At 43.0% G+C, this 18,400-nt stretch overlaps 2 protein-coding genes across 4 annotated transcripts in view; both read left to right on the top strand.

The window, feature by feature from the left end:
• The first annotated feature begins 381 nt into the window (after positions 1-381).
• znf292a (zinc finger protein 292a) lies at positions 382-14,649 on the top strand. The gene is made up of 8 exons (XM_019857356.1): positions 382-623; positions 3,624-3,778; positions 5,710-5,788; positions 5,990-6,125; positions 6,220-6,422; positions 7,450-7,586; positions 7,886-8,027; positions 8,119-14,649. Exons 1-8 carry the CDS (start codon positions 474-476, stop codon positions 14,221-14,223), a joined length of 7,107 nt encoding a protein of 2,368 aa, XP_019712915.1. The 5' UTR covers positions 382-473; the 3' UTR covers positions 14,224-14,649.
• Positions 14,650-15,995: 1,346 nt separating this feature from the next.
• The window catches only part of orc3 (origin recognition complex, subunit 3), a 10,681-nt gene continuing 8,276 nt past the window's right edge, over positions 15,996-18,400 (top strand). The window contains exons 1-6 of one of the 3 annotated variants that reach the window (XM_019857364.1): positions 15,996-16,166; positions 16,237-16,294; positions 16,383-16,480; positions 17,151-17,289; positions 17,650-17,754; positions 18,140-18,321. In XM_019857364.1, coding sequence (XP_019712923.1) covers positions 16,143-16,166; positions 16,237-16,294; positions 16,383-16,480; positions 17,151-17,289; positions 17,650-17,754; positions 18,140-18,321 — 606 coding nt within the window. In that variant the 5' untranslated portion in view covers positions 15,996-16,142. The remainder of the gene's footprint in view (positions 16,167-16,236; positions 16,295-16,382; positions 16,481-17,150; positions 17,290-17,649; positions 17,755-18,139; positions 18,322-18,400) is intronic. The other 2 variants (XM_019857366.1, XM_019857365.1) reach the window with 2 other exon arrangements.

Below are 18,400 nucleotides of genomic sequence, written 5' to 3' on the forward strand. Positions count from 1 at the left end.
GGATTGCTCCGTAGCATGTCAGAAAATAGGCAGAAATGTTGCTGATTTTTTTTTTCAAAGAAAAAAGCAGATAGTAAATGTGTTATTTTGATGATGCAACAGATAATCAGTCAGCTTTCTTGAAGTTCGACACACCTAATACGTAATAAACATTTGTACAATCATTGCATCATATTTTTTCGCCCCTAAATGGAGGAGGGAGTGGTGAATGAAAGAGGTCCGCCACCTCTGCTCTTTAGGTCGTGGACGCTTTGTTTACATTCTACAGTGTGTGTGTGTATATGTGAGACGCGCATATTTTTGATACCCCCCGCTCCACCCCCACGGATTGATACCAACTCAGACCCACCCACCACCGGCCCCTTCCCCCCTCCAATCCCCACTCCTCCCTCCCCCACCCTACGTGCACGTGCGTGTGCCTTTCTGGCAGCGTAACATCTGTGCGTGCGTACGCGGTCGTGATTGTTGTGAAGATGGCGGAGGGGGAGACGGAGAGGGAATATGACACACCGAAAGCGAACGACGATCTCCGCGGCCGCTTCCACGGCTTGACCGCGGCACTGAGGGAGAGCACGAAGTCGCCGCTGGAAGCCTCGCTGATTTTCTGCCAGGAGTTTTGCCAGGTTCGCCCGCTCCTCCCCGGCTAGCTCTGTTCGCTCTGCGTCCCCTTCTCTGGCTTCCTGGCCGAGGATGTCCGTCTACATTGGCTTACAACAATGTAGCTAAAGGCGCTAGCCGCACTGTTAGCTCGCTGCTAGCCCCGAGATGGGCAACAGGAGTGTGGGGCCTGCGTGCTTTTTCGCCCGTCCTCCGGTTATGTTTTACTCTTCTTGATAATTCTGCATAAAGACCCAAGAATTTGGGAGGCGGCAAGTCGGGCTCATGTGCGCGGACTATGCTTGTGTTGCTCGCATTTTCCCAGGCCAGACTGCTAGCAGGAGATCAATGCTGCTAGCTGGTATGCAGGGTCCCACTGTCCTGTGCAGTGATCAAGCTGTGGAAAAAAATGATAGCTAGGTTAGCGAATGTTGTTGGCAAAAAATAAAAAAGTGCACAGAATGAATTGATTACATTTGTAACGGATGTGTAATCGAGCCGTCATAAACACAGCCCCTCGCGTACTGTCGTCTGCGTGAGGATTTTGATCGCTTGGGGGAAGTGGGCTACTTTTGTGAGGTAGGAAAAATCAATTATCTGTTACCAAGGTGTTAGCTTAGGCCCCATGCACTCATTTTTAACCCAGCTAATCACATCTGATGAAATGCTCATTTAAAGTAGCCACGTTAGCAAGAGATGTGACTGCAGCTGGGGGGATATTTTTTGTAGCGAATGTGCGGCTGTGGTCAATTGACTCCATTACTCTCCCGCTATTCTTTTATTTATTTGCCACGACCACGAAAATATCGTCTGTTCGTGTGCTCGATAACCCCGCCGTTCTATTTAGCTCTAATATTTACAAGGTAACCAACAAAAATGGGGTTGCCTTTGAGGATTTCCTGCAACTTACAACAAAGTTCTTTGTGTGAAAGGGCGAGTGCAGCTCGGCCTGTTGTGTTTCCAAACACCGAATAGTAATAAGAGAATAAAAGAGTCGTTCAGCGTCCAAATGAAGTGTAGGGATCTTTCAGGCCTCGTGGTACTTTTGAGTGGACATTGATGATCATAAAATGAGTTGTAACGTACGTAACGTTGATGATGCACGTCTTTTTGTAACATTGGTTTCAGAAATGGGTTATAAAGCACATTCAATCTATGATTTCTGTATGTTCAAGTCTATTTTTAATTACGTTAGTATCTTCATGCTTTTTTTATATCTATGTGGAGTTGAACGTTAAACTCTTGAACCAATACAAAAACTACATAAAAATTACACTGAATATTAGTAGCAAACTGTAACCACAATGATAAATATACTGTTGATACGACACTGACAGGGTCAAATAAAAGGTAGCATTATTGTTTTGCTAAAGGCTATTTTTGGTGATTCTGTTCATAATTTCGATATTGGTTCTCATTAGAATATTAAAGTGTAACAGTGGCTGCATATTTATTTTATTCACATAAAATTTACTGAAGACTCATTTCAAACTACTCTTCAATATTTATTTTGCTCATCACATATAGGAGTAGTAATCACAAACTACAATAAAATTAATGAATATGGTTCATAACTAGGCGGCACGGTGGTCGACTGGTTAGCAGAGGTGCAGGGTTCAAGTCTGGCTCTGACCTTCCTGTGTAGAGTTTGCATTTTCTCCCCATGCCTGCGTGGGTTTTCTCCGGGTACTCCAGTTTCCTCCCACATTCCCAAAACATGCATGACATGTTAGTGAAACACTCTAAATTGTCCCTACGTGTGATTGTGAGAGTGAGTGGTTGTTTGTCTATATGTGCGCTGGCTACTGCCTGAAAATAGCTGGGATAGACTCCAACACGCCCGCGACCCTCATGAGGAAAATGGGTGGATAGACGGATGGGGTCATTATAATTTGTAATTGGACAGCGTGGTGAAGACTGGTTAGCATGTTTCCCTCACAGTACGTAGGTCATGGGTTCGATTCCGGGCTCCGGTTTGCCTGCGTGGAGTTTGCATGTTCTCCCTGCGACTGCTTGGGTTTTGTCGAGGTACTCCGGTTTCCTCCCATATTCCAAAAACATCCACGGTAGATCGATTGAACACTCTAAATTGTCCCAAGGTGTGATTGTGAGTGCAAATGTTTTTTCGTCTATGTGTGACCCTCGTGAAAATAAAGCGGTTCAGATAATGGCAGGATCGATAGACTATTTGTAACTGTTTTATAACAACAATTTTAATTAGATCTAATAGATTTGCAAAAAGAGTATTATTTTTGTTTTATTATCTGAAATCATCCTGTTCGGCAAAAAAAAAGAGCCAAAAATTAGGATGTTTGATGAACAACAAATAGTCAACATAGAGTCACAATCGGTAGTTGCCAAAGGTTGTCTCTGACCATGCATTTTTACTTGTTCTTCTAAAAGATAGTTTTTTTTTTGTTTATTTGTTCAAGGCCAGTGTTCGGTTATTGTATACATGAGAATACAGTTGAATGTGCATTAATTATAAAACCCACATAAAAGACTTAATTTACCCCGTTTGTGAATACGGGGCACGACTGTTTGCGCACACCAAGTGTTTTAACGTAAATGTATGGAAAAATGTCATACAAGCATCGTAGGGTTTTAATTTTTCTATTGTCTTGAATGATCCTGTTGTAATTTTCTTTGACATTCTAGGAAAAACATGGTTGATTTGTTGAACAACTGTTGTGGCGCAAAAAGACCGCATGTGTGTAGTATTTTACAGAACCACAATTTATCTCACCATTTTGGGTTGTTTTTGTAAATGCAGATAATTTAATAGAGATCTTGTATTGTATTTCAGTGCAAGTGATCATAGTGTGGTCCATCCAAAAGTGTGATAGGAAAATAGAAGGTTGGTGTTAAGGAACAAGTGGCATCTATTTGATTAATAGTGATTCGTCATCTTAGAGCAATGTAAATTAGGAGGAACAATTGAAATCAATATTAGCACATTCTTTCCCATTGGGAATGGCTAACTTGTATGAGCTTTACACTGACTATCTTGTGTTTTTTCCTGTCAGGCCCTGGTGGATTATGCCGGCCGTTGGAAAACTGACGAGGATCCACTGCCTTTGCTGGAGGTCTACACGGTGGCTATCCTCAGCTTCGCCAATGCCGCCTCCTGTCTCTCCTCCGAATGTGAAAATGTGCCACTCCTACTTGAAAAGTTAACATTGTATGTATGAGCCCTGGAAACGGTCTTCATTCAGTCTTAACACACTGTCAAAGAATTCAGTCAATTGCTGGAAGACTTTGAGTTTCCTTTCAGAATCCGTCACTTTTGTAGCTAAATAAGATAACCAAAATATTAGAACACCATCGGAAACTACAATAATTATGAGGCCGGTTGTAGTATTCATCGCTTCTGCTTTATACGTTGGACAGCGATTCATTATTCACAGAGTACATGTAACAAATGGCAGTGTGTTTGACGGCAACCTTGCCGTAGAAATAAATACACATGTACCGAAATCCACATGGAATTGCAGGCAGGGAGAGTAACATGCTAAGTAGCACTGCATTTGCACACTAACTTTTAAACACAACAGATCCTCATGGGTGTCAACATACACTCACTAGCCACAGGTCTAGCTTGCATGTTACAAGTTGATAATACCCGATCCAAGAGCTCTATTCCAAGTTCTTTTGTCAAGACAAAACTCACGCTGATCGCTTAAACAAGATAAATTGTACACAATTTTGTTTGTTATTTTGGTTGTTTTCAGTGATCTAAACCAGGGCTTCTTAATTTTTTGACCTTGGGGCCCACGTTTCCTGGACAGATTGTCCCGGGGCCCTTTCTGACATTCTGATTTGTGTTGACGTATAGTTGGCTATTGACTTCATTTGCTTGTATTTAATCATTAATTCGAATCCACGTACAGATTAAACTGTTTAAAGAGAAGCCATCATTCCTTAGTTAAAACAAACAATTAAGTACCAGTCCTTTTGAGAGCCATCTCACCTCACTGTGATAGAGGACATGATGTGCTTGCAAAAAAAAAAAAAAAACACGGCCCAGTGGCATTTATGACAGCGCTGGCTTCATCGAGTTGCAAAGGGAAAAATTCTCAATTTTTTATTCTTGCCATAAGCTTTTAAATGTTGGATGGCATGCTTGCGATGTGGTCTATTGACAGCGGGATAGTTAGTTCGCAGTTCCTTTGCTGCGTTCTCTTTAATCGTCTTACGTATGGCACAGTTGCAGGTAGAACCAGCTCTTTCACCATGGTGAACGCTATGAGGTCACTCGCTTTTCAAAGCATTTTTAGAGATGCTTGTCATTGTCATGAATTGCTTATTTTTTGTAGCTGTTGTCTATTTTGTTTTCTTTTGAAAAATGTAACCTCCTTAGGAGCGTTGGATGTTTGGTTTCTATGTCACGCCTCATGATTGGTCATTGTTTGGCCCTGAGTACATCCAATGTCATGTTCAGTTGCCAGCAAGTGGCAAAAAGTGTTTTTTTAAAAATTGTACATGAAAAATAATTATGTTATCCAATACAGTATAGACACAATATTAACTTTTTACTGCTGGAAATTGCCAAACAAGTAAACTATCCCTTCGATTATTTTGCGGCCCACAAAGTGCTGCTCGCGGCCCAACTTTGGCACGCAGCTCCATGGCTAAGAATCACACACCAGTATGTAGACGTGCACTGTGAGTTTTATTGTACACCTTATTTTAGCTACACCCAATGGGCTAAATATTGAGATTTTACACTGATGCAACCATAATAATAAACACATTACATTGATACCTTTCTGATAGTGTTAATCAAAATAGTTAACGATTGTCTTTGTGAATGTATCTTTTTTGGTACAGCAGTTATACTGGTGCTCATTAGTCATACCCACTGAAGCGTCTGTTAATTCTCTACAATCAAACTACACACGGACAAAAACAGCATGCAACCATTTCATCATTTATATGTATGACATAGTCATTAGAGAACAGTGTTTTGAATTGTTCAGACACACACAGAGATTCATGTTACAAGTCCATCTTTCCTGTTCATCATTAACGATGAATGGGTGTCCTTGCAACAGTCATTTGTGATTGCAACTAAATGTGGCCATAAGAAATGCCGAATGTTTGGGTTCGCAGGAGCTGTGCGGAGCTGGTTCTCTTATTGCCCCAGCACATCCCTGGTGCCTTATGGGAGGAGTTTAGGTCCTCCATGAAGGTCAGTATCCCCCTTAGCTGTTAGTGGGCTTCTTGGATGCTTATCTATGCGGCGATAGGCCAGTCTGAAGTAATGGCAAAACGTTTGAGTTGAGCTGGACCTGACAATATATATGGATTGATATATTAATTTGGTTAATAAGTGTGGGCAGGCAAAAATAAATTAGTCAATGACTACATATTCATTTGTCTTCTGTTACAGTTGGCACACAGCCTTTTGCAAGAAAGTGGGAGTGCACAGCTTCGTCCACTTTTTGCTCTGGCACAGCAAGATGGCATCTGGTCCAACACCACACTCAGCAGCATCTTGTCCAACACCATCCCTCAAACTGAGCAAGGTTCTGGCTCTCACACACAGTTTATTGCACGTTGCTTTCATGTCTTCCATATGCACTATCTCACCTTTCCTCTTTCTTCTTTCCTATTCTTTAGTTCACGAGTATCTTGAGTTGGAAGGCCCCACTCTTCTCAGCATGCGCATAAAGCACCTTATCAAAGTGGACAGTGTTGATAAAGCCGCCGCCCTTGCAAAGATGTGCTCAGAGTACCCAGGATATGAAGGAAAATGGAACTTCAAACAAACCTACTTGCTCTGTATTTGCATGACCAAAAGTCAGGAGCAGCTCATGGAAGAGGTAAGAAGCATCTCATTTCCCATCTTGTGTATGAATTAGTCTGCAATTTTCACCGTCAACAGGACACTTTTGACTGTCTATATCTGTGGTTCTTAACCTGGGTTCGATCGAACAGTTGCGGTCCGGTGAATCGGTCTCATGGGTTTGATGGAGCCTCTGCCATGGAGGTTAAGACACAACCGACTCAAGATGTCAAGTTATGACACGCCCGTTTGGCCATCACTGGCTGCAGATGATCACATTACATTGCTTGTGCAATCAGCGCAGCGGGAAATTTAGTTCGCTCAGTAGTCAACATATGACTGTCGTGCTAACATGCTAACCATGTCGAGCAAAGAATGAAAGTGGTCGGACGAATATGTACAACATGGATTCACATGCATCACGGTCCGTGATGGGGCTCAGCCTCCTATCTGCATGCTTTGTCATGCCAAGTTGAGCAACTGTAGTCTCGCACCGGCAAAACTGAAGGAACACTTTTTGAAGGTGCATGGAGATTCATTTTGTTGACAATAAAAAAAAAAACAACATAGGTCTCTTTCTGTTATTAAATGCATTTTTAATGTCTTGAATGTGTTAAATAAATAAATAAATAAATAGTTTCCACTAATATGGGGTTCAATGAATGTCCATATGAACTGGATGGGTTTGGTACCTCTAATAAGGTTAAGAACCACTGTTCTATATGATTTCATGGAAAACCCTGTTCTGCATGTTTGATGTATTGGCCATGAACTTTGCTGTTGAAAGTCAGTAGAAACAACTGGATCTGGCAGAACAGTATCGCAAACAATTGTACCCAACTTTTACCAAAGAACATGTAGCCTTTATTACATCAATAAAATTCCTTGAATATGGAAAATACAATGCTGGGTGGGCTTTACGGGGACTACACAGATTTCTGATGGTGCTGTAGCACCTCCTAGCCCTGGTGTGGTGCTGTGCCTGACAGGCACAATTGCTCATGTTCTGACTGCCCTTTGCTGATTGATTCCACCTGTAATGGCTGTTTCTTTGGCCTCTGTAGATATCATCAATAGACTGCAAAGATGCTCTGGAAATGATCTGTAACTTGGAGTCTGAGGGAGATGAGAAAGGAGCACAGTGCTTATGTTCCGCCTTTCTAAAGCGACAACTTCTTCAAGGAGACGTTTATTGTGCCTGGTAAGTGTGGAAGTTTGTCCTGAAAAAAATGTCCTCAGAACTCTTGCTGCAGTACTTGTAACTTTAGAGGTGTCTGGGGAGACTTTTTTTCAGAGGAACTGAAATAATCTGTCCAAACACCATGTCACTAACAAATGTTGATATCTTCTATTAGTATCACGAATTGTTCATTCAATGTTAACTCGGAACTTCTCACATTGGCAGCATTCTGTGCGCTTATTTAGGGGACACCAGTATATTTCTGTCCTTCCATTCGATTGTCTCGCTTGCCAACTTCATTCTTCGTCATCTTTTTGCAGGGAATTGACGCTATTCTGGAGTAAGCTACTCATGCGTTTGGAGTCTTCCGCCGACTCCTTCCTCAGCCACAGCAAAGAGATGGCTCTCCTCTGCAGAAGTGTCTGTCACATTCTATTCCTTATCAAAGTCATCCAGAATGAGGTAACAAAAAAACACAACTCCAGTAGAGCAAGTGTATTTGTTATCCACTTCAGCAAGCTTCTACAAATCATTTTTTCTGTGTCATGTGCAGGTTGGAGAAGTGGGGCTTCCAGTTTGTGTGGAAATGTGCATTCAAGCTCTGAAAATGACCTCAAGTGACCACACGGATAGCAAATCTACGATCTGCAAGACTATTTCCTGCATCTTGCCGACTGATCTTGAAGTGAAGCGTGCATGCCAGCTGACTGAATTCCTCCTCCAACCAACTGTTGACTCCTACTATGCCGTTGAGTCACTGTACAACGAACCGGATCAAAAGCCCGAGGAGGACGGGAGTCTGCCGGTGCCCAATTCCTTACGCTGTGAGTTACTGCTGGCCTTGAAGACACAGTGGCCTTTTGATCCAGAGTTCTGGGACTGGAAAACATTGAAATGCAATTGCTTGGCACTGATGGGCGAGGAAGCAGCTATCGTGTCATCCATTGACACGCTCAACGACACGGACGAACAAGAGGTGGAAAGTACACAGGGAAAACTGCCGGAGTACAAAGACCTGGAGGACTTTCTGTTAACCACTACAAATGAACTCAATGAAATCGCAGACGAAAAAGAAAAAAACAGAGAAGCAAAGAAACTTCGGGAGCAAGGATTTGTATCAGCTCGCTTTCGAAACTGGCGAGCCTACATGCAGTATTGTGTTCTGTGTGACAAGGAGTTCTTGGGTCACAGAATAGTTCGGCACGCTCAGAAGCATTTTAAAGATGGAGTGTATCTATGTCCTATTTGTGCAGACAGCTTTGAAAGTAAAGAGGTTTTAGAGCCACATGTGGCATCACATGTCAAGCAGTCCTGTAAAGAGCGGCTTGCAGCAATGAAAACAGTAAGAAAGGGGATAAAACTACCCCAGTCTCCTAAAAGTCCATCAAAAAGTATGAAATGTGTTCCTACAACGTTGAATAGTCCTGTGAGTAATGACTCCCAAACTGGTATCCAACCAGTGAAGGTTGAGCAAATGACACCTGTCACACAAATAAGTCAAGATTGCTTCTGTCCTGTTAAAAATTGCTCCAAAGCGTTCAAGTTTTTCCGCAACCTCATGGCTCATGTCAGGTCACACAAAGACGACGAAGAGGCCATGAGGTTTTTGGAGATACAGAAACAAAAAGTGGTGTGCCAGTATTGCAGGCGGCAGTTTGTTAATGTTCAACATCTCAATGATCATTTGCAGATGCATTGTGGCAGCAAACCATACATATGCATACAACTGGGTTGCAAGGCCAACTTTAATTCCAATTCGGAACTTCTCATGCATCGGAAAACACACTCAGAGTTTAAGGCCCAGTGTATGTTTCCAAACTGCGGGCAGATTTTCAGCGAGGCCTACCTTTTGTACGATCACGAAGCTCAGCATTACCTTACTTACACCTGCTCGACAGATGACTGCGGTAAAACATTCTACTCGCAGGGGCAGTTCTTATCTCACCAACAGATCCACAATACCAACAATGCAGTCAACAATGTTGTCGTCATTGATGAGAGCGCTCCAGTCTTTCCTAAAGTTGACCCGCCACAGGAGAATATGCCATGTCAAGCAGACATGCAACCTGCTGCCATTTGCCTCGACACGAGTAATTCAGATGCTTTTGTGAATGAAGCATCAAAGGCAAACACATCACCATGCAGTTCCCCAGAGGTTGCGAAAGAGCTCATTCCCGTTAGAGTGAAACATTCGATCGAAAACATGTTGAATTCTGTGGCACATATTGAACTGAAAGACCCAGACAAATGCTACACTCCACTAACAAACCCGAACACAGCGCCCGCTGCCTTGAAAGCGGCACTGGAGGCTCAGCATGCACACCAGGCAATGGCAGAGCAAGTGAAGACTCTCCCGCACCCTGTCCCCAGTGCAACCAATGTCATGACAAGTCAACCCGCAGCAGGGCAAAATAACACACAAGCTGATGATTTTCAGAAAGCGATACCACAAATGATTTCTTCGAACCAAATCAAGACAGAAATCCCTTCTTCACTGCAGGGATATCCCCCAGGAATGCCTGCTGTATCCAGTAACGAGGAAAACTTGCATAGCTGCCCGCAAAACGAGTGCACAAGGGCTTACAGTACAAACAAAAGTTTGTCGAGACACGTGAAGAAGCAACATCCTGAAATCTTTGAGGACTGGAAGTTGGCCAAGAAATACAACAAAGTGGCCAGAATTACAGCAAAAAAGGCACCAGCTGGAGTAGCTGTGCGCAGACAGTTTCCCAACGGTAACAACAACCCGCCAAATCAGCCACCAAATCAGTCCGGACCCCTATGCAACAAACCCGGGATGGAGCAAATCGATTACCCAGCGGGATGTTCCACCTCACCTGCTCAGTCTTATCCCAGCTCAATGGACCCTGTGCCCATCACTCCGATGGTGAACCCCACACTGTACCCATCCTGGGGGAGCGCCAACAATACTGGGGAAATCAGTCAGCCCGATGGGTCCCAGTCGTGGTCTTCACCTCAACTGAACAGCTGCTACCCAGATGCCTTCAATGTGAACGAGTGCCCCTCCCGCAGCTATCTTCAGTGGCAGCCCGAGCCGTATCCAACCACAGCTTCCCTCCCAGCTGAAAGAGAGCACTCGATGACGGCTTTACATGGAGCCGCTGGGTCTCATGTTGCATCGGATTCAAGTTTGATGTCCCAGTATTTATCCAGTTCATTGATGCTTGACAACGGAGGGCAAATGCACAATGGCGTGAATCAGTTTGGACTAATGCCCCCCGATGGCAGGGGAGTTTCAGTGGAGGGAAAGAAAACCAGTGGAAACATGGCAGGACAGTCGGATAATGGGGACAGCATGTCGACCATTCACAGTCTACCTGAAGGAAGCTACCACACTCCGTATGCTCAGAGTGATAACTCGGTGACTCAGAGTTCACCAGTTGATATTCCTATGAAATGTCTGAGCCCAGAGGCCCAAGAAACATCAAAAGCTGCGGGGAAATTAATTAAAACAGAAAACATAGCAGCCCCTGGATATGGACAAATGGACAATGCTGTGGATGGCATGCTTAGCCCACACAGTGTCGCCCCGACCGTCTTTCACTTTGAAGGAGACTGTACTAATGCAGAAAGTGAAGCTACTGATGAAAAAGATGACACTGACGGCCCAAAAGGAAAGCGTGGCAAGCTAAGCAAGCGAACCAAATGGCCAGCCATTATTAAGGATGGCAAGGTGATTTGTCGGAGGTGCTTCAGAGAGTTCACAAGCACAAAGTCCCTCGGAGGTCATCTGTCTAAACGCTCACAGTGCAGGCCGTTAGATGAAATTGACCTGACTGCTGATCTGCCAACATCCTTTCTTGATTTTCTCAATGACCCACACGTCCCGGAAACTAATGGAGCCATTTTTAACTTGTCAAATGGTGATTTCCCGCAGGAATCATGTAGCTTTACACCTCTGAACTCTTCCGCGGCGCTGAAACAAGAACCCCAAAATACAAATATAACCGACTTTTCAAATGTCTCTGCCGCCGCCCTCGAAAGTCAGCAAGAGAAGGCAGCAGGGCTATCTTACACTGTCACCGCTCCACCTCATCAAGAAGATCACTTGATGGAAATCTCCAATGCCTTTCAAAGGTTGGATTTGATTGAAGCTGCCCAAGAGAAGATGCGGGGTAATTTGTCCTTAGAGCAAAGTCTCACCCATTGCGATACGACCTCTGAACTTAAAAAAAGCAAACCCACACCAAGCAAGAAAGATGACAAGGTTTTAGCAAAATCAGCGAAACCTTTTAAATGTGTCAGAGAAGATTGCGATTACTCATTCATGACAAAGGAGGCATTATTCAGACATTTGAATAAAATGCACGATTACTCTAATGAGATGATTGAAGAACTGAAACGATGTCCATCCAAACTGTCTCCGTACACTTGCCAGATTTGCGCCAAAACCTTTACAAGAACGACAGGCTTGAGAATCCACTATGAGAAGGTCCACCGATTGTCAAAGGCAGAAGCACTGAAGTATAAGATAAGTGCTCGAAATAGACAGCAAGTAGTCCGATTGAACCTTTCGCACACGAGTGAGGCTGACCCCGACACAAGTGGCGTCGCAAAGTCCACAGTTGGATTTCCCTATATCAAACAGGAGCCCCTTGATATTGAAATTGTACCTCAACCTGACAGTGCAACCAATTCAGAAGCCCCTCACCTTGCTTCACCAGGAAATCTCATCGACGACGGCTTCCCACATGCAACATCAACTGTCACCTGTTTGCCACCGGTGCAAACCTATTTAGATAACAGGCCATTGGTTGAGGACATGCAGGCTGATCCTGAAAAGTCCCAAGAGCAGCTGACGCTGGCGGCTACATGTCCAGATGGCCAACACAAATTTGGTTTAACAGAGAAATGTGGTCTCACGAAAGCAAAAGAGCATCACACAGTCAGCAAAATAAGGGAACCGAAGTTCAGCCTTCCTCCTGGTTCTGCTTCATCTTCCCCAGAAAAAGCAAGCAGCTCCAAAAACACTCCCAACCTCGATGAAGTCCACAAAAAGCTTCAAAAAAGAATGGGGCTTAAAATGTGTGACGCCGACAACGCCTTCAGTCCGTACAGACCATATCGCTGTGTTCATGAAGGTTGCACTGCTGCATTTACCATCCAGCACAATTTGATCCTCCATTACCGGGCCATGCATCAGGCATCCCTGCCTCCAAGCAAAGCAGAGAGCAGCCCCGAGATGATGAGCGTACCAAACGGTCAAGAGAGCTATGAGATTGTGGGCAAAGGACACGAAGTCAGGTGTCAAGTGAAAAACTGCTCTCGTGTGTTCATGGGAGTCACAAGGCTAGTGCAACATTACCTTTTGCTTCACAAATTCACACGCGACAAAGCCACTTCAATGATGGCGAGCATGGTCATCGGGACTTTCACCTGCGATCGGCCCGAGTGCGCCCTGCCCTTTAACTCGGTGGACAAGTACATCGAGCACATCAAGAATTTCCACAAAGAAATTGCCGTCTCGGAGAGCGGCTCAGTTGATACCACTTTTAAGTGCGAGTATGAGGGCTGCGAGCGCTTTTACTCCACCAAGTCGAATCTTCTTCGCCACCTGATAAAAAAGCACGACTATGTTTATGAGCCAAAATCAACTGACGGAAGAAGGAATAGATCTATAGGGCTGTTCACGGGGATGAACAATGGAAAGGAAAACGTGGAAAACAAATTCAAATTGAAGAAGAAAAATGTCAAGAAAAAAGAAGGAAAGACCATTGAACACTGGACCAATTTTGGGAAGCCTACACTTAAAACCCACGATGAAGCCACAGCCATGTGCACGAAGAAGTGGCCATTGCAGTACCCATGCATGCTAATAGGCTGCGACACAATTGAGGAAGCAGAAAGAAGTATTTTTAAGCATTACGTGACTCATGGCCTCACAGAGAGATACATCGAAGACCAGAGGAGCCAGTTCATTTTCTGCAAAAAGTACAGATTCAAAGACGCCGACAAATCAGACGGCGCATCGTGCGCATCCTCTGAGGAGTCCGAGCCAGAGGAGGGCGACAAATCCACTGAACAAAACGCAGAGGAGTTGGTGGAAAGAATAAGCCAAGAGGACAGCAAGCTTTCTAACGACGAAAGCCTCGAGTCACAAGCCTCAACTGGGACGGAAGGCGGCGTTAAAAGAGGGCGTCCCCGAAAACCTGTCAATCCAACACCAGCTTGTCCCGAGAGGATACAAACCCTTCGCACTCGTATGACTGTTAGCGGCTCAAGAGAGAACTCAAATCCTGGTACCCCCGTAGCCCAAGAGCAGCAAGAGGACGTTAACGCCATGGCAGGGTCTTTCAAACCTTTGGGGCTGGAGGACTCTTTCCTTAAGTTCTTGGAAACCGCCGAGTCGACCCACCCCACCAAACGCAAACTGAGCGATAAGCCTACTGCAGAGCTGCCATCCAAAAGACGACAAACCCATAAACAAAGGACTGCTTTGAGAACTAAAACCAGTGATCACTTTGGAGGTTGTGAGAAACTTGTAGACTTTAGAAATCCACATAATCTCAAATCGGTGAGCAATGTGAAGATAGTCATGGATAAAACGTTTTCAAACGGTGCTGATCTTTTGCTGAAGCAGCTGCAAGACATGAAGCCCTTGGTCATGATAAAAAAGTGGCTTTACAGCGGATCATAGCCCCCCATGTTTTATTTCCAACTCCGTCTCACTCAGGATTTGAGAAGTATGCTGCAGAATGGTTTGACAATGCATCAAATTTCCAACTGTTAACAGTAATGGTCACGGTTAATGAGAAAATGGCCTATTTTATACACCATGAAATTAAATGTCTTGGATGATTTTAATTATGTATGTTAGTCCTAATAACCAGGTAATCCCTAGGGCATAGATTTTAGATTCATGTTTGTATTTATGCTTAGTACTGAAGATGTTTTTTTGCTAAATGGATACTTTTAAAGAAAAAAATGTTTTTATATATCCCTATGGGATTTAATGTTTCGTTTGTATTTATTTCATCCTTTTTCAACACTAGTAGACCTATCTGTAATATTTACATGTCTTCCACAAAGTGTTCAATAAAATGTTACTGTTCTTTTTGTAAAATATTGTCTGTGTACTTTAAGGTGTGAGGGGCGTATTGTCAATAAGGGTTCCTTGCACAGACAGTGTGTAGTTAGTGTCTTGCTGTACAAATGCATGACAAATTAGTTTCACAAAAATTTATCACGATTAAAACAAAAAGAACACTTTCATGAAATGGTTAAAATTAAACACACGGCAAGAATACAACAACATTGATTTCATATTTCGGGGGCATTCTTGTACAGTAAAAAGAATAAATGCAGCAGCCATACAACATGCATAATAACCTTAGATATGCTTTGCAGTAATGTTTCACAAGTTCATACAAGCGCTTCACAAATTTGACAGCAACCACCCCCAATGTTGTTTCAGACTAGCCAACATCATGGAGCATTTAAGGGAACTCACTTCAGAATTTATCACTTTGATCAGGAATGAGAAAATTCTGAAACCCAGATTTAATTTAGATTGAATGAATCAATTGCATAACATTCAACCACTCGACAAAATGTTCTGTTTGGAAATGAAAGTAAATACATCACATTAACTGGAGCGTGTGATATAGCTTTTACAAACAGGTGTATTAACTATTGCAGGGACAAAAGAATGGATGTTGGAATTAACCAATGCTGTTAATGTAGGGGCAGTCTCCTGAGCAATAAAAGTTGTCTGTTTACATTTTGAGAACATCGGATTCAAGTAGAGCGAGAGCACAGTGACGGGCACAATATTTGAAGGGAGAAATCAAGTCACAGAATTTCTTGACAACAATATGTGCTCTTTGGCCCCACTCGTATTCACACAGTACTGATTACGGTAATACAGTACTGTGTTTCTCTCTCTCTCTCTCTCTCTCTCTCTCTCTCTCTCTCTCTCTCTCTCTCTCTCTCTCTCTCTCCCCACACGCTTTGAAGCGTTCATCAATCACACGAAGTCACGCCATTGCTTCTTTATATTTTTAATGTCTTCGTGATGAAGAACTCATGACCGAGGGTACAAATTTATGATTAAAATTGGACGAGACAATCATCAGTACGTATCCAATTTTTGAGACATTTTTCAAATGTAAAAGATGTCTTGGCTCATTAATTAAAAGGAAACAACACTTAGAGGACGTGTTTTTTAAGAGTTCGCTCAGTGGCAACTGCGTGGAGGTATGTTCAAGATCGCAAATGTTAGTAAATTAAAGTGAGTAATTAAAAGAGTTGGGTGTGGCTTGCATTTATCGTTCATTTCCAATGTCTGATTTAGTTGTTACTGCCCAAAAGAAAAAAAAGCTATGATTTAGCGTTTTGTGTTTGCGTGCGTGTGTGTGACGCTGATGGGAAAGATTTGGAGTCTTGAACACACCTTTTCCGTCAACGTCATCATGGCGGGAAGTAGCAGACTTTTCACGGGGAGCGGGGGGGATTTTAATTTTTTGCTTTTCACTGGAGGACTTCAACGAAATACCGCAATCAACGAACCGGTGAAAGGACTGTCACAATTTCACCGTTTGATGGGCTGTTTAAAAAATGTCCACGTCTTCAGTATCAACGGTAATATTTACTGGAATTTTAGTATTTCTTTTTTGTCTGCGTACTTTCTGACACTAACTCCACGTTCTAGGGTTGTTTTGTTTTCAAGCCAAACACCAAGAAGAAGAAAACAAGCTCCCTCAGTTTAGGTAAAATGAGACTTCCGTTGCCATTATTAAGCTTCAGCAGTTGTAGTTATCGCTTTTGTGTCTTAAATTGTATTCCCCTCGCCCACAGACGACCATTTCACTCATGGCTGCAAAGGCGCGGAGACCAGTGACATACGGTTCAGACTCTTCCATGATTTATGGAATAAGACAAAAACGGATATAGAGGTATTTCATACAATGGTACACGTTGAATGGTTGACACATTGACAAAGGGTTGTCGAGAGATGACGTTTGTCCTTAAAATCTATTGCATGTTTACACATGAGAGATGTAGGCTCCCCAGTTCCAGTAGCCTGAATGGTATGCTATTTTCCAAACAACCTCTGGTGACAGCAAAAAAAGCACATCACTAGAGTAATGTTTTATAATAAGGTTGGGAATCCATCCATTATCTATAGTGATTGATGAAAAATCATTCAAATTCAGACCTATGGACAATTTTGACTATTCCATTACATTAACATGCATGGTTTTGGGAGCCAGAGTATCAGTGATTTTAGGCTTGTCACTCACTGTTTGGCATAGTTTTTACTCCAGATGACGCAATCCACCTCAACGGTGCCCAGGAATCGAATCCTAGTTGTCTGTATGAAAGGCAGCTAGCTGTGTGTACCATTATCGAAGCATAAGAAAACCTATGCAATAAGGGGTAGAACATGCACAAACACAGGAGGGCCAGAACTGAGAACCTGAATTGACCCATGGGTTACGACGTTCCCATACTTCCCCATACTCATTTCATAAAATGACATTGAATCAATTTTAGAGTCGAATATTACGACAAATGATAACAGCAGAAAACTTTGTATCAAATGTGTAACGTGTTTACTCTCAGATTTTGCAGGATGAACTCAACAAGAAAGTCCTGGACAGCTTGCTGGACTTCACCAGGAAATGCTCCATCACTCGCCAACACAGCAACTGGGCCTCTCAGATGAGGGCCAGCGAGATTCCCACTGCAGCGCTAATGCTTGGTATGATGATGATAATGTTGATGATGAATGCGAAAGGTGATCTTTGGATGTATTTGGGACAGTAGTAAGAACCTGGGCTTTGTAACAGTTGGGTTACAGTTCACATCCCTCTGTTGACAAAAATAACAAAAAATAGATGTTAGAGATACTAGTCTACTTTGTGGCGAATGTTGAAGTGCGCTGGAGCAACGAACCAAAACGAGCCAAAGAAGTGCAGCATGCACCGTCACTCTCACATCTCTTCACATGCATGCCTGAATGTGCGTGAGCAGGTTCTCTGTGTAGTGTGCAACAAAAACTATACAGAAGAATGTAAATTGAATTTTCCTTTTTTTTGTCATCTCCCCATATCTTCACTAGGAGTGAATGTGCCAGACCATGACATGACTTTCCAAAGCCTATCTGAGCTGCTCCAGCAGTCTGTCACTCCTCACGTGGTCTCTGTCCAGGCCAAAGAATGTGCAGGTAAGTTAATTCACAACATGGAGAAAGTTGAAATAAAATAAATAATACAGCGGAATTTCAATCAACCACACTCCACATTTATGCAAAGCTTGTTGATTAGATTTGGAAACAAGATTCCCCCCAAGTAAATAAATACATAAATTATAGGGTCAAACTTTCACCATTATAACCATTTATTGACTGTACTGGCAATGTTTCAAATTAACATTTCGTCATTCCTAAGTGCTATATTTACCAACAAAAAAGCAAAACACACAATGTTTACTTAAGTGAGGTCTAGTCAGGGCTGATGCATGATGGCATTCTGTGTAATTGCAGAGGGGTTGAACTCTGGTTTAAGTCTGAAATACAAGGTTTCAGTGCGGTGTATGTGCTCCTGTTTCAGCTTTGAAGCACCTGATGAAGAGGGTCTTGGAGAGGTTGATGGACACATTGGTGGCTGCTGCTGATGATGAGGAGGAGGAGGAGATTGAGGCGGCGGCGTTGCAGCAGAGCGATACTCCAGTTCACAGGAGCGTGCACTGCTCCTTAAGCGTGCTCTGTGAATGGTACAATACACAAACAAAGGTAGGACCAGTGGATCATGACTTTTTTTTTTTTTTTTTTTTTTTAATTTTTTCTTTCTAAAAAAAAAAAAACCCCAAAC

The sequence above is a fragment of the Hippocampus comes genome, unplaced genomic scaffold, assembly GCF_001891065.2.
Source record: "Hippocampus comes isolate QL1 unplaced genomic scaffold, H_comes_QL1_v1.1 scaffold32, whole genome shotgun sequence".
Lineage (NCBI taxonomy): Eukaryota > Metazoa > Chordata > Actinopteri > Syngnathiformes > Syngnathidae > Hippocampus > Hippocampus comes.

What these genes read in the sequence shown, in the direction of transcription:
- znf292a (XM_019857356.1), top strand. Translation starts at nt 474, where the DNA reads ATGGCGGAGGGGGAGACGGAGAGGGAATATGACACACCGAAAGCGAAC. An exon ending in TCTGCCAGGAGTTTTGCCAG is followed by an intron (nt 624 to 3,623) that starts GTTCGCCCGCTC and finishes TTTTCCTGTCAG; the next exon opens with GCCCTGGTGGATTATGCCGG. An exon ending in GGAGACGTTTATTGTGCCTG is followed by an intron (nt 7,587 to 7,885) that starts GTAAGTGTGGAA and finishes ATCTTTTTGCAG; the next exon opens with GGAATTGACGCTATTCTGGA.